At 43.1% G+C, this 23,798-nt stretch overlaps 1 protein-coding gene across 4 annotated transcripts in view; it reads left to right on the top strand.

The window, feature by feature from the left end:
• The window catches only part of LOC108041036 (tiggrin), a 33,237-nt gene extending 9,683 nt beyond the window's left edge, over positions 1–23,554 (top strand). For 3 of the 4 annotated variants that reach the window (XM_044460787.1, XM_044460786.1, XM_044460788.1), the window contains exons 3-6: positions 2,533–5,798; positions 10,245–11,204; positions 21,201–23,183; positions 23,239–23,554. In XM_044460787.1, the coding sequence (XP_044316722.1) occupies positions 2,533–5,798; positions 10,245–11,204; positions 21,201–23,183; positions 23,239–23,304 (6,275 nt within the window). In that variant the 3' untranslated portion in view covers positions 23,305–23,554. The remainder of the gene's footprint in view (positions 1–2,532; positions 5,799–10,244; positions 11,205–21,200; positions 23,184–23,238) is intronic. The other variant, XM_044460789.1, reaches the window with a different exon arrangement.
• The last annotated feature ends 244 nt before the right edge of the window (positions 23,555–23,798 follow it).

The following is a 23,798-nucleotide window of genomic DNA, read 5'->3' as shown; positions in this document are numbered from 1 at the left end:
TACTGATCAAAATATCAATCTTGTGAGGCTTAAAGAATTGTGGGTCGGCCAAATCGATGTCTTCAGGGATCGACCATTGCGATGTATCTATGCAGCGCTCTGGCTGCTGCTGAGCTATAGATTTCGTAATTGAAAATTGCAGCGGCCACTCATCAGCTGATAACCGAGACCGAAGGTTCCCAATTCCCGATACCTCAAAATTCTTTCGCTTAAATGGTATCTGAAGGGTCTTCGCTAGAGTTTCTGTCATAAAATTTACTTCTGACCCTGAGTCTAGCAGAGCTCTAGCAGAGTGAAACACGCCATACTTGTCCTTAATTAGGATGAGCGCTGTTGGGATAAGCGAGCGTTTTGAGTTGCGTGTAAGTCCAGCAAACACCTGGGTTCATGAGCTGGCTTGTGAATCGTCTTGCTCTTCACCTTTCTCAATCGCTGTCTTGGGATCGGCTGGGCGATGCAAAGAGGAATGATGTAATCCGTGGCATGTCCTGAAACGAAATTTCGAAGGACAATCTGCTGCAATGTGACCTTTATGTAAGCAATTTAAGCATAAAGTAGCTTGCTTTGCCCAGCTATGACGATTTTCGAATGAGAGTGAAATGAATAATGGACATGATCCTAGGCTATGATCAGTTGAATTGCATTTAAAACAACTCCGTTTGGCAGCTATAAATGCCTTTCGAGAATAACTGGGTTTTTCAAAACGTTTCTCATACAGTTTACCTTCAACTGGAGATTTTAGATGACACTCTAAAAATTGACAATGTCTGCTCATAATATAATATTATAACAATCTTCCCAATTCGGAAGATTTTCATACACCTGGGCTCTGTCGTATGCTTGTTTAGAATCAGAATCAACTTTCTGCAGGACGAGATGAATGATTATTGCACTAAGAATGTCTTTCTCAGTGCCAAAAGAAAGAAGCGAGCCAAGAAGTGCTGAGACAGTATCTAAAATTTGGCGAAGAGAGCACGGGTCAGCCTTCTTCATGTGAGAAATGCCGAAAAAACTGGTGACATGCTCAATGAGAATAAATACTTTCTTATCGTAACGCTCTTGTAACTGATTTAGAGCCTTTTGGTAGTTGGCATCTGAAACTTGAAAGGCTGACACAACTCTTAACGCTGGACCAGATAAGCAACTAAGTAGATATGCCTTATGCTGTGGTTTCCGCTACCTAAGAACTTGGAGTTTGTGACGCTTAACTCATCAGACCGCTGCGGCCTATTCGAAGCTATCCTTTTCATCAGAGTCGCTAGAATTCTCCGTTGGATCCAATTCCTCGATTTGCAGCTGAATTTGAGCCAATTGCCTATAGTGGGACTCTAACATTTGCACTCTGCACGCCGCCGTGCTGGCATCGATGACAGTAGCAGACAAAGCTCGTTCTTTGCGCTTGCGCCTGAGACACACCAGCTGCTCCTCTACTGGCGGTTTTGTCATCTTGTGGGATAGATTAATATATTAGCAGAAAACAAACACAAACTCAGGTGATGTGCAGATTACACCGATTGTGGATACAGTTTTAAAGCCGTTGAGTGAAATGTTAACACTAACTTTCTTGAACTACTTTCCAAAAGCTTAGCTTTACCAAGTAAACATTGAGTGAAAGCTTTAACCAGGTTAGAATTTGCTCACTGCACTTGCAAAATTTTCAACACAATGAAAGGGCCTTTTGCTTTTATTTTCCAAATAATTCTGGTTTATAATGACTTTTTGTGGTTGGTTTAGCTTACGGTTCGGGTTGTTTCTTACTGTGTAGCTACCCGATGTGAGGTTATGTGCATCCAATTGATGTCCAATCTGCAGAGGTTCTGTTGTCGACGGATCCCTCGTGATCCTCCAATTCCAGTACAATCCAAGACTGCAGGTGTCCTGTCACGGTCGCCAAATGAATGGTCTTGCTCCTGTGCAACCCGACAGTGAAGGCAACCTGCCCTTGTGCAGGTCCAAAATTCGCTAGTTATGCGAGTGTGGGTATCCGTTGATGTGTGAGTCCAAAAAAGTGCAATGAAACAGAATGTTGTTCTGTGTTTACCAAAGATCTGTATTGAACTAATTTCGCTGCTGAGTACAAAGTTTATTTATAAAAGCTCAACAAAAAATGTAATTTTTAAAACTGTTTTATGTTTCTGTCCCGGCACTGTGCGACTGGGTCACTTTTATCATTTTTAATAGTTGGTTGCAAGTAAAATCAATGTTCCTAAATGTTTCCCAGTTCTTGTTACTTGCCGAGTAAAAGAGTAATAAGGTTTGAACAGAAAGTAGAAAGAATTCATATGGAATTGGGCCACAGGAACAACATGAGCTTTCTTGTTGACAATTGCTAACAATTTAGTTTTAAATATATTGACTTCTTACTAAATTGTATGCAATTAAAAATGACTATTTTCTTATATCAATTTTTCAGTCTTAATAACAATTTTTCAAACTAAATAACAAATCTTTGAGAGTGGCATTCCTTTTTAACGGCATTAGAAAACCGGATACACAATTTGAACCCAATCTTTAACGGATCCTGTTTTTTAGCTTCTATTTTAGAATTGACCGGAAGGAGCCCCGCCCAACTGGACGTCCTGAGTTCAGAAATCAGTCAGCAGCTGGTGGCGGACATGCGTGAAGGCATTACTATCTATAGTACCATAGCGCAGCCCAACTTCTTTGAAGCGAAGGCCGCAGAGCTGCTTGAACGTTACGCTGGAGGCGAAAGCGCTAGCCTGCAACAGACAGTGGGCCTTGGTCCTTTTCAACCCGTGGACTTAAGTGGATTCGACGAGGTGAAAAACTTCGCATATCCCGCCGAGGTGAAGGTTATCGGCGGCAAGACCTACGTGGTGCACCGTAACTGCACGGAGGCCACGAGGTTGTCGGGATACGGAAGCTCGGCCCAACTAAACCAGGAGATCCTCCGACCTGACCAGACATCGCTTCCCCTTAGCAGCACTACAACCACGATTACGCGAAAGAAGACCATCCAAAACTGGGTAAGGGAGAACATGGAGCCAAGCGTGGTCGGATATAACTCGGTGGTTAACGTGGACGGTAAGTTGGAGAACAACGCCTTTAACCAGATGGCTTCTGCGTCGCCAGGGGCCAGCTCGACCGTGGAAATACACAACTTTAACAAAACTATTACAATGAATCTGGACGGAACTAGTTCCATAGGTGGTTCCGAGTCGCAGCAGCGCTGGCAGGACGGCAAATTAGTGTTCGATAAGCAACAGCCCTTTGGTCATTTAAAAATTCCGCGAGACGAGGAGTGGAAGCGTGAGGAGCGTGAGAGGCTATTTTGGTATCTGACCACGCCGCAAGGACTTGACGACTGGCAACAGCAACAAGAGGAACGCCTTCTGGGCGTTGCTCAGCGCTATCAGATAAGTTTGCCCATGCTAAAGGATTTCCACCGCCATGAACTGGAACGCTACCAGGCTCTTCAGGTGCAATACCAGCCGCAGGTTCAAGACAAAAGCGTATGGCAGAGGCAGGAGCGCAGTCGTTTAGACTGGTTGATTCACCAAAACGGCTTTACGACACAGGATATAAACCGCTGGCAGAATGAGAACGAACGCAAGCTTGCCCAGACGGCACAACAGCACGGCATCAGTCAAAACCAATTACTGCAGTGGCAGCGCGAGGAGCTGCAACGCTTTTACGTCTACCTGAACCAGGTGAATGAATCGCTATTGCCGCAGGTGCCATCAGTGACGCAGACCACCTTCCCCACCTCCAGTTCCCTATCCGAAGAAAACACTATGGAGCAACAGCGCCTGGTAGAACTAATTCGACAGCACAACGCCACGATCGCCGCTCTCCAAAACTCCATCAAAACCGACCAACAGCGACTGAAGAACCTTTCAATCAAGTATCAGGGTGATATGCAAAGCCAGACGCAGTGGCTCCGCGGTGAGGTGGCCCGAATTGGAGGACTTATTAAGGATCAAAATGAACAGGTTACCAAGATCACTGCTTGGCAGAGCTCGGAACGAAACCGCCTGGAAAACATTCTTCAGCAACACCGCGGCTCTGTGGGGGAAATGCAGCAACGGATGAACCGAGATCAAAACTATCTGCAGAATTTGGCAACGAAGTATCAAGTGACCGTTGAGGAGCTGGAGAAGTGGCAGTACGAAGAACTGCAGCGCCTTCAAGTGCGAGGACAGCAGCAACTTGAAGATCACATCAAGGACTGGCAGGCCAGCGTAAGCACGAACCTGCGCGATATCGTGGGTCAAAACCAACTGACCATTGAGGAGTTCCAGAACTCCATCATCAACGACCGCAGTCATCTAGAGGAAATGGGGCGCATCTATAAGGTCAGGGTGGAGGAGATCGAACAGTGGATCAAAAGCGAGCTGAAAAAGTTGCAGTCAGAAGGTTTGCTAAAGGAGGTGGAGCGAGAGTTGAAGAGTTGGCAGCAAAAAGAACGGGAGCGTCTTCAGGCCATTGTGCAACACAATTCGTTGACCGTGGATGAGTTGGAGACTAAGATCAAGAACGATCAGGATCACTTCTTTAAGCTGGCCGACAAGTACAAGATCAGCGTCGAGGACATTCAGGACTGGCTAAAGAAAGAGCTCTTGCGTTTGCAGAGTGAGGGACTGGTCAAAGCGGAAACTCTGAAAGACTGGCAGCAGAATGAGCGCGCCCAGATCTCGTTGCTGGTTCAGCAGAATAAATACTCGCTTGACGAGTTTGAGCGCAAGATGTTAACTGATCGAACCCGGTTGCAAGAACTCTCCAACACCTATAATGTAAAGGTATCTGAGATAGAGCAATGGATCAAGTCGGAGGGCGATCGACTCCAACACGAGGGACAGCTGAGGATGGAGTCACAGCTGAACAACTGGCAGAAGATCGAGCGCCAGCGCCTTTTAGACCTTATCAATAAGAATAATCTGTCCATCGAAGAGATTGAGTTAAAGATTGGAAAGGACCAGACTCACCTCTATAGCTTGGCCCAACAGCACCAGGTGCACGTAGAGGAGATCGAGCGGTGGATTAAGCAGCAGATCCAAAAGTTGCAGGACCAAGGACTGATTGAGATGCAGAAGTTGAAGAACTGGCAGCTGGAGTGGCGCGGCAATCTCACCAACATGGTGCAGGACCGCGACTTCACCGTCGAAGAGTTCCACAAGTGGCTTCTTAAGGATCGCTCCCAGTTACAGAGCCTGGCCATGCAGCACAACGTGCAGATCGAGGAAATTGAACAATTTGTTAAGAAGGAGGAGCAGCGCTTCATCGGAATGGGTCTGTTAAAGCCAAGTGAGAAGCTGACCAATTGGCAGGAGGTAGAGCGGCTGCACCTAAAGAACCTGGCTCAGCAGCAGTACAAGTCCACTGAGCAACTGGAGGCCCGCCTAAAGCAGGATCGTGAACTCCTTGAGGGCCTAGCCCGCCAGTACAGCGTCCAGGTAGAGGAGATCGAGAACTGGATGAAGCAGGAGCTGGCACGAATGCGTGATGAGGGTCAACTTCAGATAGACAACCTTACCTCTTGGCAGCTAGCGGAGCGCGAGCGTCTAGAAACCCTCATTAAGCAGAACAAACAATGGAGCGCCGAGGAGCTCAGAGCTGAGCTGGAGAAGGATCGTGAACACATGCAGACAATGGCATTCCAGTACCACACCTCAGTCGAGGAGATCGAGAAGTGGCTTCATACTGAAATCGAGCGACTGAAGCAGCAGGGAAAACTCAACATTGAGCAACTGACTGCCTGGCAGCGTACTGAGCAGCAGCGAATCCTCTCGCTACTCCACCAACACTCCAACATAACATTGGAGCAGTTCCAAGCTAAGGTGAGATTCTGTTCATTATCATTCTTGTGTTAAATGTTATGTAAAAAAGTTTGTAAGATTTTAGAAAAAAGGTACTCTAAGATCCAAAAAAAAATATATTTTTAGCAGATTATAATAAGAGGAACATATGGTTCTAATACTGAATTTCATTTTACATACTTAATTTTTGTATTTTTTAAAAGGTAGAGTTATGGAATTCATTAATATGTATCTAGAGATTTAAATTATGTTATTAATTATAAATTTCCTAATGAGTTCTACGCAGCGCAAGCTCATTCCAAAAAAAGGTCACGCCTATTTTTTTTACCGTGGAGTAAAGCTTTTCGAATTTTCATAAATCGAACTTTTCTACTCGAAACAAACTAAGTGCCGTTAGCGTTTGTAGGCTTTATTTCTTGTGCGGCAGACATTTATTTACGTTTATAAGAATAACAGAACGTTTTTTACAAATCGTTTATCTTAAAGTACAATGTTTTGTTTAATATATGATAAGAGCTCTTTAGAACTGGCCAAAAAATTAAATCGACAATTTACTCCATATATGAAAGTTTGGAAAACTTTACTGAAATTGTTTACCATTTTTTTTAAAGCCAAATAGACCTTTTTTTTGCATGCTCATTTTGTTTTTTATCTCAAGTTCTAGTAAACCATGTTAGGTCATCTCAGTGCAGTGGTAAATATATTTAGTAATTAAATTTAATTATGGTTTTCATATATTAAAATCATTGATTAACAAGAAGGGAAGAAAACTTCGGCAAGCCGAAGTTTATTTACCCTGTTTGTAGATATTTCCAGTACCAGTTCTTTATGAATCGCCTTTGATGCTAAACATACAAAGATGGCTGCATAGATAACGCAAAAATCTACTCCAGTGCTGAGAAAAAAATGGTCCTTTGGAATCAGCGCTGAATGTTGAAATTGGAGATAACAATATGTCTGGTGTTTTTGGCAAGGATTCTCGAGGATTTTGACATGGTTTCATGTATGCTTCCAGTTCTGTCTTAGTTCCGATAGCCTATTCGCGTGTATTTGTAACAATTGCAGCACCACCTTTGAATCCCTTTAAAAGAAAATTTGATATAAAGTATGATAATATTTCTGCTTTAGATTTTAAAGAGATTTGTTAAAATGATTCCATTCGTTGTTAGAAGATTGACTACTCTGACTGTTAAGAGGTCGTATACGTAAAAATCAGATTTGAAAGTCCATGCGACAAGATAAAATTTATACTTGAGTAATATTTTAATTTTCTTCCGGTTATTCAAACATAAATTTAAACTCCGTTCGCTTCGCGAGTGCACTTGTAATAATACTAATAAATTGTTTTAGATTTCGTAATTCTTATCTGTGTTTTCTTTTCTTATATCCCCGCCGTTTCTCTTTTGTGCATTCACTTTAACTAATTTACGCTCCCGCTCTCTTGCTCACTTTGCTTTGAAAGTTTTAAGCGTGCAGTTTCTACGCTCTTACGGTACTTATAACTGCTCGCTTATAAATTTCAATTCGTTTTTTTGGTACAGTGGTTCCAATAAATAAAATGAATAATAAAAATTTAGTCCGATTTTACTGGCCGGACAAGTGATGACCTTTCAAAGGGGCCCAATTTGCAGTTTTGTTGTGACGCTTGTGTCGAGGCTGCGAACGAGATGAAATCGTTCATGCGCCAAACTAAAGGCGGCCTGATGGGGCTGATTAGCTGTTTCGGAGTTGCTAGAGATAGTTTTAGCCGAGCTGATGATCTCCTCTCTGCGCTGCACTCGCAGTTTAATGGCCGTAAGCTATTAGAAGAGTCCCCTAAGCGCAAAAAGGCCGCTGGTGATAAGGAGCAAAAGGGGAACACCCCGCAACCGAAATCAAAAGAACAACAGAGCATTCCGGCGGATCAGCAGCTGATTTCAGCAAACCCTCAAATGTCAGCAGCTAAAAAAGATTCGGTATCCGAACAATCCGAAACAGAATGCATGCAACCAGGGACTTCTAAGAATTTCGATTTGTCCGTAGTGGTTTCACAATTAGTGGATCCACCTATCTCTCAGAATGTAGCATCACCACCACAAGGGACTGAGTCCGGACAACCGGCTCAAGTTGGTTTTGCAGAAACAATGTCTGCTCCACCAAAATCCCTTTCGTTTCTCGGCTTTCCCCTGATCAAACATCTTCTGATGTATTGTCTTATATACAAGACAAAACTAAAGCCGATTGTAATAGTGTAAAGGTTGAAAAGTTTAAGTTTTCTTATGCTAGAGACATTTTATCTTTCAAGATAACTGTCCCTAACGAGCTTTTTGAAGCCATATGCTCGGGCGACTTTTGGCCGGATAATATGGTTGTAAAAGAGTTCGAGGCTAAGATAAAGAAGAAGGGGTCCGTGGGAGTAAAACTTCCTAGTCGAGGCCAAACCAGTGTACCAATTTCAAAAAAGGTATATAGGTATGATCGTCCCTCTAGACGGGGAGGTGGAGTCTTAATTGGAGTTGATTCAAACCTCCCGTCTGAGGAGTTATTTTTTGATGAATTCAATACCATTGAATTTATTTGTGTAAAGTTATCGCTTCCTGATAACTTTATATACATAACTTGCTTATATTTTCCGCCGTTGTCTGAACTTCCTGATTATTTAAATCACCTATCCGTTATTAAGTCCGTAGCAAATAAGCTTTCCGATAGGGATCAGTTGGTAGTTCTAGGTGATTTAAATATACCTGGAGTTACTTGGTCCACTGAGGATGGATCGAAAGTCTTACTACCTATAGCACAGCATGATTTTATTGACGGCCTGCTTGACATATCTCTATCTCAAGTAAACCATGTTCGAAATTCATTAGGTCGCCTACTTGATTTGTGTTTTGTATCAAATCCTGAAGGTGTGATTCTGTCCAGAGTAGCACCACTCACGCAACCTGAAGATCCATATCACCCTACAATCGAACTTTCATTTGATACGGGTAGAGTTATAGAAGAAAAATCAGAAAAATCCAAACGAATACATTGTTTTCGCAAGGCAGACTTTCTGAGGCTAAATAATTTTATTTCTGGCTTTAATTGGTCTGATCTTTACTTATGCAATAATATGTCCGATGCAGTTAATGTTTTTTACACTGCAACAAACTCATTTTTTAATTCCTGTGTTCCGTGGTACTATCCGTCAATTTCCAATAAATCGCCTTGGTTTAGCAAAGAGTTGACACACTTAAGAAATGTAAAGTCCAGACCTTTTAGGAAATATAAAAATACCGGTTCTCAATCTGTTTTTACTAGATATTTAAGTGCTCGGTCAAGATTTACCGTGCTTAATGCTCAGTGTTATAATAGTTACTTAAACCGTTGTAAGGTCCAGTTCTATCATTTCGTTAACACCAAGCGTAAATCTAATTCTTTTCCTTCCTCGCTGTCGTTCGAAAACATGACGAGAACCACAGATCAGGCAATAGCCGATTTATTTGCCCAATTTTTTCAAACAACTTACTCTACTTTAGATTATTTATCTCAGCCTTAATCTAACACCATATCCAAGTCTAACCTCATATTCTGTCCCACTTTAACAGAAAGCTCTCTTCTTTTGGATCTTCTTCGTGTTAAGCCTGTTCGTTCGCCAGGGCCCGATGGTATGCTTAGGTATTGCGCTAAGGCCCTGTGCAAACCGCTTCACAAGTTGTTTACCTTATCTCTAGAAACCTCCCAATTCCCAAATATTTGGAAGAAATCATTTGTTATTCCTCTTTTCAAAAAAGGTAACAAGTTAGAAGCCAGTAACTACAGAGGTATTTCTAAGTTGTCAGCTATTCCTAAGCTTTTTGAAAAAATTATTACTCCTCATTTGCAGCACCTTTGCAGATCAATCATTTATCCGTGTCAACACGGATTTATTAATGCATCACCAATATATACACAACACTACAAATTAATTATTTTAAAAGTATTTTAATATAAAATAGTAAATCAAGTAAATCAATAAAATATATAAACTACCACACTACTATAAATATACGCCCAGGCTTCAAAATGTAGTCGTTATTTACCAAATCAGAAATATATGCCAGAGATCGAAAAGTTAATTGTTCGTTCGAGTCGGTTTTTTTGCTTGAACATTATATTTTCATATAGAGTCTGCAAGGGTATACAAATTTTGACATGCCCAAGATAGCTATCTTTCTTTTTTTGGTTTGCAATTTAACCGAAACTTGATTTTCTGCACATTTTTTATATATATATAGATATACGTTTCTAAATTTTGTACAACATATTTTTATATTTTTTATTGGGAAAAAAATAAACTTGATTGTAAAATGGAGGATTTAACGCATTACCGGTAAGTCCATTGTTTAAATGAGAGATATCCATTCTTAGCTATCCTGAACTGGGAACTCGACTATGGTGTTCATTCTTGTTTTTATATGGTATTTTAAAAACAATGTACCTACAAATTTGACTTCTTTGTTATTCCAGGTAAACAACGATCGCCGTTTTCTAATAAAGCTCGCTGACCAACACCACGTGCATATTGTAGAAGTAGAGAATTATGTGAAGCAGGTGATCGAAGACTTACGCAAAAACGGTCAGTTTGAAATCGAGCAACTGCAAACATGGCAGAGAGTTGAGCGCGACTACATTAAGGGCTTAATTGCTGAACACAAAAACGCGTTGACTACAGCGGAGTACGAGGAAAAACTTCTGGCAGATCGCGCTCATCTAAAGCACCTAGCCGATCAGTACCGCCTGAACGTGGAACAGATCGAGGAGTGGATGATTGCCGAATTAAAACGCTTGAGGGGCACTACAGAAGAATCCCTGAAGAGCCTTAGCGCCTGGCAGGTGTCCGAGCTGGAGCGCCTGCAGAATCTGGTTAAAGAGCAGAACCACCTGACTTTTGTGGAGTTCGAGATGGAGCTAAACCAGGAGCGTGAGCGGCTGCAAAAACTGGCTAACCAGTATTCAGTCAACGTTGTTGATATCGAGCGGTGGCTTCGACATCAGCTGATCAACCTCCGCACCACGGGTCAGGCAAAGGTGGAGAATTTAAGCAAGTGGCAGGTAGATGAGCAGCAGCGTCTAATAGAACTGTTGCTAAAGAAGCAGCAAGAAATGCCATACGAGCAGGTGGAGCGGGAGCTGACCCAGGATCACGCCCGGCTGCAAAGCCTCTCTCATACGCACCACGTTGGCATCAACCAGGTCGACCAATGGATGCGGGAGGAACTGCGGCGCTTACAAAGCTCCGGCCTCGTTCAGTTCGAACAGCAGACCCAGTGGCAGCAGAAAATCAGCAATGGATTCAACGACTGGCTGCAGCAGCAGCGCAACGGCGCTAGCTACCAGGAGTTTGTTGATTTCCTCAAGCGAGACAAGCAGCGCCTGAACGGCATCGCCTCCGACTATCATGTGACTATCGAACAGGTGGAGATGTGGGTAAGATTCGACGACACAAAGGATTCGTATTTTTTACCTATCTACAATATATATGATCCTAGTTAAGGGGTTCTCGACTTTATCGGTATTTTATAGGTATGACTATCAATCTTGACGGGGAGGTGGAGTTTTAATTGGAGTTGATTCAAACCGCTCGTCAAAGGAGTTATTTTTTGAGGAACTCATGACCCTTGAATTTTAAAGTTATCGCTTCCTGGTAACTTTATATACTTAACTTACTTATATATTCCGCCGTTGTCTAGACTTTCTAATTATTTAACAATTTTTTTTCATTTTATGATAACTAATATATCGAATTTTTCGGATAAAATCACGTTTTTGACTTTAAAGTGTTACCAAAAATCTAAAAATTGAACAAAAAAAACTCAACGTAGTTACCTTTAGAAACGTCTTAATTAATAAACAATTTTTTTTTGATGATCCAGTAACGAGTTATGCTGTTCACTGCAAAACCTTTTTTCGTGGAGGCGCCTTCGGAGCTTGGCAGCAAACGGCTCTTTTTTTTTTCGATGATAATTTGTGTAAACAAAGCATAAATATTGTATTTTGATATGCTTATAAAATAATTGATTGAAATGATAATTGAAATAATGATCTGACATTCACCGTATCGTGTGAAAATTTTATGAAAATTGGTATTTTTTTGACCAAATTAACCATACCCCCATAAATAACCTTTCCGATAGTCTGTTGCAAATAAGCTTTCCGATAGGGATCAGTTGGTAGTTCTAGGAGATTTTAATATACCTGGAGTTACTTGGTCCAGTGAGGACGGATCGAATGTCTTTCTACCTATAGCACTATATGATTTAACTGACGGCTTGACATATTGTTATCTCAAGTAAACCATGTTCGAAATTCACTAAGTCATCTACTTCATTTGTGTTTTGTATCAAATCCTGAAGGTGTGTTTCTGTCCAGAGTTGCACCACTCACGCAACCTGAAGATCCATATCGTCCTACAATCGAACTTACAATTGACACGGGTACAGTTATAGAAGTAAAATCAGAAAAATCAACATTGTGTTCGCAAGGCAGACTTTCTGAGGCTAAATAATTTTATTTCTGGCTTTAATTGGTCTGATCTTTTTTATGCAATAATATGTACAATGCAGTTAATGTTTTTTACACTGCAATAAACTTATTTTTCAATCTCGAATAAATCATCTTGGTTTAGCAAAAAGTTGACACACTTAAGAAATGTAAAGTCCAGACTTTTCAGGAAATATAAAAATGCCGGTTATCAATCTGTTTTTGCAAGATATTTAAGGGGGGTATAGTATTAAATTTTGTTTTTTCCTTTTTTTAAATTTTTTTCTGAATGCACAACATCTGGAGAATATTGTGTTGAAATTTTAGATCGATCCGAGTAAAACTTCCGAAGTTATGGGCAGTTGAACGTAGGTTAGTTAACTCGTTTTGTATTCGATTTTTGGGTTTCCAAAACTTTAAAACGCTCTCCTGAAAAGTGGCCATTTCAAAGTCGGTGTACACGATCCTGCAAAATCTATCGGACGGATCGTTTTAAGATTTTACACAGTATTTCTCAACTAAATTCCTCAGGTAACGCTGTCGAGTTTTTTTTCAAAATTTATTATTTTTAGAGCAACAAATATGTCGACGTTTTGGGCGAAAATCGGGGTTTTTGACAAAAAAAACTAGACAGCGTTACCTGAGGAATCTTGTCCTTTAACTAATGTAATTTGATTTTTTCAAAGCAGATGATTCTGTGACCAGTTATCGTGTACACCTTTAGATCATTTATCGCAGCCTTATTCTTACACCATATTCAAGTCGAACCTCATATTCTGTCCCACTTTGGATCTTTTTCGTGATAAGCCTGTTTATTCGACAGGGCCCAATGGTATTCCTGGGTGCGTGCTTAAGTAGTGCGCTAAGGCCCTGTGCAAACTCTTCACACGTTATTTACCTTATCTCTAGAAACTTCCCAATTTCCACATATTTGGAATAAATCATTTGTTATTCCTCTTTACAAAAAAGGTAACAAGTTAGAATCCAGTAACTATTCAGGTATATCTAAGTTGTCAGCTATTCCTAAGCTTCTTGAAAAAGTCATCACTCCTCATTTGCTGCACCTTTGTAGATCAATTATTTCTCCATGTCAACAGATCCACAGTCACTAACCTTCTGGAGCTTACTATATTTGTGATAAAGGCCTTCAATAGTAGTTTTCAAAAATACGTCATTTACACTGACTTTAGTAAAGCGTTTGACTATGTAAATCACTTACTTCTTGTTCAGAAACTTGACATTTTAAAAAATTCAATTTTTGAAATTCTCCGTGTTACCTCCGGTGTCCCGCAAGGGATCGTTGGCTAATGAGGGTAAATTAATGAACAATATTCTACTAGAACAAAAGATAAGATTTGCATTCTAGTTTAGGCACCCTAAAGAAAAAGTATACATATTTTTGATCTTTGTGAACTAAAACTTAGATAACTTAAGATGCTTATAAGGTGATGAACTGGAAACCACAAACGGTCAAGTTTTCGAACAAGAAGTAAGTGATTTACAGTGTTACCAGGGAGCGATAACTTTTGAATTCCTCAAAAAAAAACTCTTTTGACGTAAGGTTTGAATCCACTCCAATTAAGATGGTACATTGGCTTGGACTCTACTAAATAGTTTTACTCCTACTCCCTTCATATTTATCTTAGCTTCAAACTCTGTTACAATCAAAAACCCTATTACGCCCAAAAGTCGCAAGAGCATATGGCTTCAAAAAACTCGTTTGGTACAGTTATCTTGAAAGATGAAATGTCCCTAGCGTAAGAATACTCAAACTTTTTCACCTTTACATTCTTCCTATCGGCTTTGGTTCTGTCTTGAAGAGAAAAACAAATATTTGTTTCTTCATTAGAACCAATTAAAATCAGAGACGGATTTGGTGGCATCAATGAAGTATACACTGATTGGTTCATGCCAATTGTGGTTGGGGCCGAGAGGCTGTCATACATCTCGAAGCCCATATGTCCTTCTGTTCTGTTCATGTCTTTCATCTGTAGCCTGTAAGTCTCAAAATATCTTAGGGACATGGTATAGACAAAAACACTTATGTAATTCTCGATGTAATTATGTATGCCGGATTTTGTTTTTGATTAGGCTGATTAAACTAAATAAAGGTTGTTCCTAACACTTTATAAAAAACCAATTAGATTTTCGGTTTTCTTTAAAATGCTGACTTTTTAAGATATCAAACAATTAAAGCGTTAACTTTTTCCATTTGAAAAATCTAAAGTTAGCTGAACACACAAATGCGCCGAAAGGGCCTTGACACAATATTTCAAAGTACGCATTTCAAGAATAAATTCACTATAATATTATTTTAAAACAAGAGAGAACTATATAGTCGAGTGCTTCGACTATTAGATACCCGTTACTCAGCTACACAACTTAATATAAATATGCCTGCTTGAGTTTTTTTTTTGTTTTTTTTTTTTTAACATAATGTGAATGATAGTGACCACAGGAAAAAAGGACAAAAAGTTCAAATTATCAATTTGAATTCGGCGATCTCTTAGTGCTGGCAGCTTTACAGCACGAGCATCAGCACCAGCACTGCTTTAGCACAGGCAGCTTTTGTCCTGCACCAGCAGTTGTGTTTATGTTTATGTTTTTGAGTGCAATAAATTGACTAGAAATATTAAACATACATACTTAGGTTAGGTTAGGTTAGGACGGCTGCCAGACTGTAGCCTGGTACACTTAGACCTCTGTGGGTCCATTGTGATACCGTATGATCTCTATTTTTGGGACCCCTATCCGTTAAGAGTCAGCCTGTAGGTTGGTCGATCAGCAAGTCCCCCATCCGGAGGATTTAATAAAAGAGCTTATACTCTTCAGGTTAGTCTGCGATATTTCGGTCAGGTCATTTATGAAAGGATATCCTAAGTGTTTCAGTCTAAGCCTGCATAGGGCTGGGCATGAACAGAGTAGGTGTTCCACCGTTTCCTCTTCTTCCTCATCCCTGCAGCTTCTACAAAAATCGTTTTTTGGGGCTTTTAGCCTGCCGGCGTGTGCGCCAACGAGCCAGTGGCCTGTGAGTACTCGAATTAGCATGCCGCACTCAGTGCGGCTGAAATTGAGTAGTTCTGATGTTTTCTTATTGTTTATTACAGGCCATGTCTGGTGAGAGATTCGGCATTGCGGTGTGTTTTGCCAATAGGTGTTGGCTAATTTGCTGAAATGGTTTTTAATAATTAGCTTGCAAGTAGCCATAGGCATGCCGACATTCTCCTTTCCTGGAAGGAGAGGAATGGTGGTGCCTTTCCTGGCTAGCTGGTCTGCTATACAGTTGCCTACGATATCCCGGTGACCCGGAACCCATATAAGGCTGACAGTAAACTGACTAGCCATCTCGTGGAGAGATTTGCGACAGTCTGCTATTGTTCGGGAGTTTGTATTTCTCGAGTAGATTAATTTAATTGCCGCTTGGCTATCACTATATATGTTTATGTGTCTGTTCTGGGTGTTTAAGTCCCTTAAACAGACAAGTGCTTCCATTATAGCATACACTTCCGCTTGGAAGACACTGCAGTGGTCAGGAAGTCTGAAAGACCGCCTGATCTCTAATTGCTCGGAGTATATGCCTCCACCTACGTGTCCGTCTAGTTTGGAGCCGTCTGTATATAAACAGATTGCGTCTATTGAGCCCGGTCGGCCACGATCCCAAACTTCGAAGGGCGTGTGATTGTATTCACTGATTTTACATAGATCCGTTTTTAGCGGGATCAATTTGTCATGCTGAAGAATCTTAGCGTGACCATACAGTTGGGCTTTCCATTGCCCTGTATCCCTTAGTCGAATGGCTGCCGATTTCGCCCTTTCCATTCCTGCTAAGTCCAGGCTCTGGAGGTTCAAGATCGCATTCAGCGCTTCGTTTGGGGTAGTTCGAAGGGCTCCACTAATACACAAGGCGGCCATGCGCTGTACTTTGTTAAGTGGAGTTAGGATACATTGTTTGTGTAAAGCGGTCCACCACAGAGCCACTCCATATAGTAGGATTGGCTTGACTACCGCTATGTATATCCAATTGACGATTTTAGGGGACATACCCCATCTTAGCCCGATTGCTTTTTTATAAGAGTAAAGTGCAATGGTCGCTTTCTTGGTTCTCTCTTGATTGTTTAAGCCCCATTTAAGACGCTTATCTAATAGTAACCCCAATTATCTTGCGTGCTTGCTAAAAGAGAGATTACAGTTGTTTAAAGTGGGTGGGTTAAGTTTTGGGATTTTGTATCTATTTGTAAAAAGGACTAGTTCCGTTTTTGAGGGATTTACCCCTTTGTAGTCCATTTCGATAGTGTTTTTAGTTTTGCGTTCATAAGATCGCATAACGTTTGTGGATACCTACCATTAAAGATGATAGCGACATCGTCTACGTATGCCACTATTTTACAGCCTCCTCCTTCAAGAATCCGCAGTAGTTTATTTACCGCGATATTCCATAAGAGGGGTGATAGTACACCTCCTTGCGGAGTGCCTCTGTTCACTAATCTAGTCTGGGTCGAGGTCCCTAGTGTGGCCGTGACCAGTCTGCTTATCAGCAATTTGTGGATCAGCCCCACCAGCGGTGGCTCAACCCCTAGTTCAGTGAGGGATTCTGTTATTGCCGTGGGGAGCACGTTGTTGAAAGCTCCTTCTATGTCAAGGAAGGCGATCAAGGTGTATTCCTGTATACTGAGTGATTTCTCGATGTTGCTTACTACCAAGTGTAGCGCCGATTCGGTCGACTTACCTTTGGTGTATGCGTGTTGCGCCTCTGATATCTGCGTCGGGTCAATGATGTCTCTAATATGTAGACCTAACAGTCTTTCTAGGATTTTTAGCAGGAATGAAGTCAGACTTATCGGTCTGAAATCCTTCGCTGTAGTATGGGTGGCTTTCCCTGCCTTAGGGATGAAAACGACTTTCGTTTCCCGCCATGCTGTAGGTAGTTCTCCTACTGCAAGAATGGTCTGGAAGATTTTTCTCAGCCAGTTTATAGCTAGTTCTCCTGCTTGCTAAATATGTGCCGGTGTTATATTGTCCGGTCCCGGCGATTTGTATGGCTTAAAACTATGAATGGACCAGTTTATATTACGGTCTGATAGTAGGAGATTTAAGTTTATTCCTTCTCCAGTGTGTCTTCCTGGGGGATGTCCTGTTTGCAGGCTCCCTGCGAAGTGAGCGCCTAGGAGTAGGTTTAGGGATTCTTCACTAGAGTCCGACCATGATCCGTCAGCCTTTTGGAGATAGCCCAGGGATACGGCTGTCTTAGAAAGTATTTTTCTGAGCCTTGCGGCATCAGTTGTCTTTTCAATATCCGAGCAGAAGTTCTGCCACGCAGTTCTCTTCTCTTTTCTGATGGCCTTTTTGTATGTGGCTAGTTCCTTTTTGTAGCTTTGCCAGTTTATGTCCTCATTTGCAGCTTTCGCTCTGTTGAACAGGTTTCTGCATTTGGCTCTGAGGATTGATAATTGCTGGGTCCACCAAGGAGGTTTTTTCCTACCTCTTGGTTTCCCTAACGGGCATGCAGCTGAGAATGCCGCGTTGCATGCTTCCGTGAATTTGTTTACTATATTATCTAGCTCCTGAGTGCAAAGAGTGCTTTCTGGTGGCTCCCTGGGGAGGAAGTTCGATAGAATTTCTTTGTATTTATTCCAGTTTTCCCGCCTGGAGTTGGCAAAGCTGACCGGCGCAGGTGACACTAGGGACAAAGTTGTCTCTATAAACCTATGATCTGAAAATGAGTGCTCGTCGGAGACAGCCCAGTTTGTGACTGTGCTTATGAGTGAATCTGATGCCAGGGTTAGATCTATGATCGTTTGGCACGTTTTTGTTATAAAAGTAGGGGTATTGCCCCTATTACAAAGAAATAAGTTCGAATTAAGTATGAAATCAAATAAAGACTCACCTCTGTCGTTGTTGATAGGGCAGCCCCACTGAGTATGGTGGGCATTTGCATCGCATCCTATCACCAAACCTTTCTTAAGCTCTTCACATTCCTGTACCAGTCCTCTGACTAGCGCGTCTGGGGGGTCTACCTTTTCAAAAGCCATGTAGGCCGATAGCATCCTAAAAGAGCCGCTTTGCAGCTCCAGGCTTATTGCTGTGTTGTCTCCGTTGCTGTAGTTGCGAAGCAGAAATGTACTAAGATGCCGTTTGGCTAAAATGCAGGTTCGAATTTTACCTTGTTTGGGGTCAAGCATAAGCTTGTAGTCTTTTGTTCCTAGTCCAGCAACCCTGCCTCCTGCTAGCCAGGGTTCCTGAACTAAGACCACGTCGGCTTCGCCTTTGGCCAGGCGAAGCAAAAGAGCAGTTGACGCTGCTTTACTGTGATGTAGGTTGATCTGCAGGAGTCTTAGCGACATCCCCAGCTGCAACCTCCACCACAGTAACGTCGGCCTCCGAATCGCTCAGGTCCACTTCGTCGATTGCCGGTCCCATCGCTCGCATCTCTCTGCTCAGCGACGAGTCGGTTGAATAGCCGTCCTCCGGCACACCAGGGGCCTCCACTTCCTCCGCAAGCACCTGCTCAGCTGGGTTGCCGGCAGGACTTCCCGAGGAATTAGAGTCCCCTTTATATATCTTGATATGTATGGCACTGAACCCATAGTTGAGCGTTCCCCGAGCAGCCTCTATGGGAGCGACCGACTCCTTATTTAGTACCACGATCGCTTGGTTCACGTCACCTACGTGCTCCTCCACCTTAACGACTTTCCAGTCTTTTGTGGGGAGATGTGGGTTGCATTCTTGCAACATATAGAGGATGTCCTCCGGTGATGCGATTGCTGCTGGGAGCCAAATTCTGGCTCGCGGTCTACTGGGGACGTCACACCAATCTAGTGCGACTATGTTCGCCCCTACGTAGACTGCACCGAGCTGAGCTACCACCTGTTTATATAGGTCAGCTGATCGCTGATTATCGCAGGCCACCACTTTTACGCTGCCCTGGTACCAGCCCGCGTCCATACAGCAAGGCGCTGAACCGGGCTTCTCGCGTACCATACGCAGGCAAATGAGAGACAGCTTGGACTCAACCGCCTTCCATTTACTTCTGGGGATCCTGTTCTCCGGATTTCCCCTATCTATGAGCCCAAGTAGGACCCGATCTTTGGTGATCTCGGCAAAGGAGACCGACGGCTGGATCTTCGATCTCTTCGCCGACGAACCGGGCAGCTCTATGGAACGTTGCCTCTTCGCCTGAGCACCTTCTTCTCCTTGCCCACTCTACCTTCTTGAGCCATTCGGGCGAAGGCGTGGCGACAGTGCTTCTGGCATGCGAGCGCAGGGTTTGGGCGGCAGTCCGTCTCTCTGCGTATGTAAACTTCTTTGCACCAGCGGGTGACCCGATCGACTTTGCTGCGCCTACCGCTGGTTTTGGCGCAGATGCGCACATAGCAGAGGCGTTAGCGACAGTCTTTCTGTCCCCCGACATCCCTAGTTTGGGATGGGGCCCTTTCTGAGCCCTACTGGTGCTTGCAGTGGAACCATCGTTCGTCTTTGCAGCGCCGGGTTTTTGTGGAGTTCCCGTCTTCGTTTTTTTGTTTGTGTTTTTATTTGTTGCTTCCATAGTTGGTCCCACGAGCTGCGGAGAAGGGGAAAGGTCCGCCCGGGCAGAGATCCGCGTTACCCGGGTAAGGCGATAGATAGAACAGGGGGTCGCCATCTCCCTGAGCCCACCGTTTGAGACTGAGCTAGTTGTTGATCCGGGCCCCCAGCCAGGCTGACTCTTGGCACGGTCCGAATTACACCGTAGTCCGGCCCGGAGTGAGATGTTGTTTGGGAGAGGAAGTGGGTAGGTGTGTATGGGGGATATTGGGTTTGTGTAAAGCAACTGTTTAGATGCGGCTGAACAAATCGCATCGTCGGTACTGCCTCGTTGCAAGATACCCGCTGGTTGTCCGGGACTGCTTATTTGCTGGGGTTTCCGTCCACGATTCCGTGTTTGATTTCCACCGCCAGCTTATTCGCAGTTGGCCTCGAGTGCGGTCGTCCGCTATCCGCAACCTGCGACCCGCTCGGTCGCGCCCAGCTAGGCGGCTTCAGAACCATCTCACAAGTTCCTCAGACCAAGAACATACATACTTATATTGGCTAAACACATACATTCTTAAATAGTATTATGTATATTAAAGTCTAAATGTTTGCACAACACGAGTAACGGGTATAGCGAATAGCTTTCTTTGAAAGGAGTTATCTTTGCCGGGCAATTGCAACTGTGTACAATGTAAATACATACATATGTATATGCTTACATACATACACACATACGCCATTGTTTGACTCAGACCTCCAATGTGGCTAACTAGATTTGATTTGCATAGTTCTTGGGATATAGTTCGGTATTGACAAATGAAAACCATCGCAATTTCCTTTAATAGAAATCCTTATCGAGAATTAACGTGGACTCTGTTGAGCACCTTGGCCAGCTGATCCAAAGTCATCCGTTAGATGGCACCATGAAAGACGGAAATGTAGGCGCTAGCCAGGCTTAAGCGTTTAATGGGTTTTTGGGCGTTAGAGTGGGCGTTGCAAACTTTTATTAGGTCAATCGATAGGTATTGACGAAACAAATACATATCAATTAACATTTTCATAATTTCATCAAAACTGTGGCCACAGCTTGTGGCTTGTGGGGGTCAGAGGGGGCGTGGCACCATTTTGAAACAAACTTGCGCTGCGTAGGAACTCCTAAAATCTACATGCGAAATGCCAATCCTCTAGTTGTTATAGTTTCTTTATAGGGTCGGAAACGCTTCCTTCTACCTGTTACATACTTTTGCACGAATACAATATACCCTTTTACTCTACGAGTAACGGGTATAATTAAATAAAAGAATATTCTTGAAAAATTTAAAATTAATAAATTTTAAATTGTTGAAGGTTATGAAGCAAAGGTAACTTTGGTCTGTTTTGGCAGGCAATGGTACATTTAAAATTAAAATCAACTCAAAATCTTTTTATAAACAGGTTCAAAGGGAAGCCGCTCGACTTTCGATCATCGGAGTAATCGATCGTCCGCAGGACAACGTCAAATACGAGGATATCAGCAATATATGGGTTGGCGACCGGTCTGCCTCCTGGAAAAACGAACTACTGGTCCGTCTTCGAAGCGTTACCCTCCAGCGACCCTTCTCTCGGCAAGAGTTTGAGAGCTACTTGATCCGAAACAAACCAATATTTGAGCAGATCGCACGTCAGTACCACGTGACTATCGAAGATATTCACTTTTGGCTGCAAAATAGCGCCAGTAATGAGGGCCTTGTCACTTCTCCGTGGCAAGATAAGGAACGGTTACACATCGAAAATCTGATCAACCAGCAACAGCGCAAGCAGCAGAGGTGGACCATCGAGGAGCTGGAACTCCTTCTGGAAAACGATCAGAAGCACGTGCAGGACGCCGTTGCCCAGTATCATGTGACTGTGGAGGAGCTGAAGGCGTGGTACAAGAACGAGCTTAATAGACAGTTACAGCAGCGCAGAATCGACCGCGGTCCAGGCCTCTCGTGGCAGGCTGTTGAATTAAAACGGATCTACTCGACCGTCAAAAATACGGGAAAGAGTCGTCAGCTTCTAGAAAATCTACTATTGCGTGATGTCCACCTCTTAGCCCCTCAGTACCAAGTCAATATCGAAGAGCTGCAACTATTCATTCAGGATAAGCTGCGTCGTTTCTCGAACTTGGGTTTAATTGAGGACAACGAACAGCAGGCCACCAACTGGCACGATCAGGAGAGAACCCGCCTGCGAAAAGTGGCAGCTAGCGTTGTAATAACAGAGCAGGAGCTCCTCGAGTTTATCTCACATGACACGAGCTTTCAGAAGCAAATGGCCCAGCTCTATCAAGTGGGTCTGGATCAGTTGGCGCCAGTGCAACGCATCTTTATCAGAAAAATGTCGCTCGAGCAGGTGCTGGAGCAGCGCCGCCTAAATCATCTAAGCTCTTGGCAGCAGCGGGAGCGAGACCGCCTTTACGAATTCATCGGCAACCAAAACATGACGCAGGCAGAGCTAATAAGCTGGCAGACCCAGGACTCCCGCTTACTGCAAGACTTCTCACAGAGATACAAAATCTCGGAGCAGCAGCTCAAGGACTGGCAAAAGCAGGAGCTAGGGCGCATCAACCAGTTGGCTCGATACTACGGCATGTCTAATAGCGACCTGCAACAATTTCGAGAGGGCGAACTGCTCCATCTGGCCTCCGAGAACCATCGCATTCTAATGTCTACCGCCGATATTCAAAATTGGGAGAAACGGCACCAGTGGTCCCTAAGCCGTTTACAGAATCGATACGGTAAACTCGGAGAAGAGTTGGTCACCTGGCGCAGAACCCTTTTCCTACTTAGTCAGGGACTTATTGACCTTCCGTCGGACAACGGCGGTGGGTACGTGATAGATTTAGGAAGCACCAACGCCACTGCTGTCTACAAACCAATATTCTCCAAAGACCGCGGTGACCAGCCGCCGCACACTTACGAGGAGACCTTTGTTGAGGGTGACGAACCGGGTCTGGAGGTCGAGATGACCCGTTCTCGACCTTTACATGCCTCCCCCAATGTGAGCACGCCGGTTCCCTACAACAAGGGTGGGCCAGTTGGGGGGTACGAGTACCAGCGTCAGGACTACACTTTCCACGTGCCAGTAGAGACAGCCTCGTCCTCGGCCTCCGCTAGCGGAGGAGCCACCGGAGCCCCAGCCAGTGCCTCCGTAACCATAGGGAAGTGGAATCGGTCTGCTGGAGATGAACCGTTACAACATGTAGAGGATCTCGGCCAACAGCAGCAGGTGGAGGAGGTGGAATGGGTGGAAAAACTGGACGATCTTGGGCAGCAGAAGCAGGTTGAGGAGCCTTACTGGAACCAGCAGTTGGAGGATCTGGGGCAGCACCAAGCTGCGATCGAAGATCAATATTTACCCAAAAGCAAAAACGTGCTCCCGCAACAACAGTCAAAAGTGAGCGGTTAATTAGCAATAGTTGCCAAAATACTAACTTAATTATCTCTTTTAGCAGGTTCAGGTAGAAACAACCGCAGAGCCCTCCTTTTGGGAAAAGCTAAAAGGAAAACTTGGCTAAAAATAAAACTAAACAAGAGCCATTTAAGGACGGATTTTGGACAGTTCAACTTATAGTTACTAAACAAATTTTTCTACAAAATGTTTCCATAATAAATAAGCATTAAATAAATGATAAAAGGGTTGAATGGTCACATGTACCGCAACTAATACTAAAAAAAATAAGTACTAGAAAACTGCTCTATATCAAACATACTTTTGCTAATTTTAAAATTTTATTGGTTTAATAAAATTAAAGTTCTGGAGCTTCAGATTTGTATTTCACAAAGTGTTCCTTCCCATTTAGTGATAATGCTTTGTTATTCTGGCCTGGGTCTTAATGACATCGACGATATCTATAAGGCGGCTCACAAAAAGCATTGTTATAAAAGTTAAATCACCAGTGTTATATTAGTCAGATCTTTGAATCGCAACAATGCAGCCAAATGCAGTCGCCGCTAAAATAGTATTTCAAATTGACTCTGTACCCGAAGGTGTTAGTGGCGATGTGGTTCC

This window comes from Drosophila rhopaloa, unplaced genomic scaffold (assembly GCF_018152115.1).
Source record: "Drosophila rhopaloa isolate 14029-0021.01 unplaced genomic scaffold, ASM1815211v1 contig_218, whole genome shotgun sequence".
NCBI lineage: Eukaryota > Metazoa > Arthropoda > Insecta > Diptera > Drosophilidae > Drosophila > Drosophila rhopaloa.
Note: the sequence above shows the minus strand (reverse complement) of the source record. Positions and strands in the feature narration are given on the sequence as shown.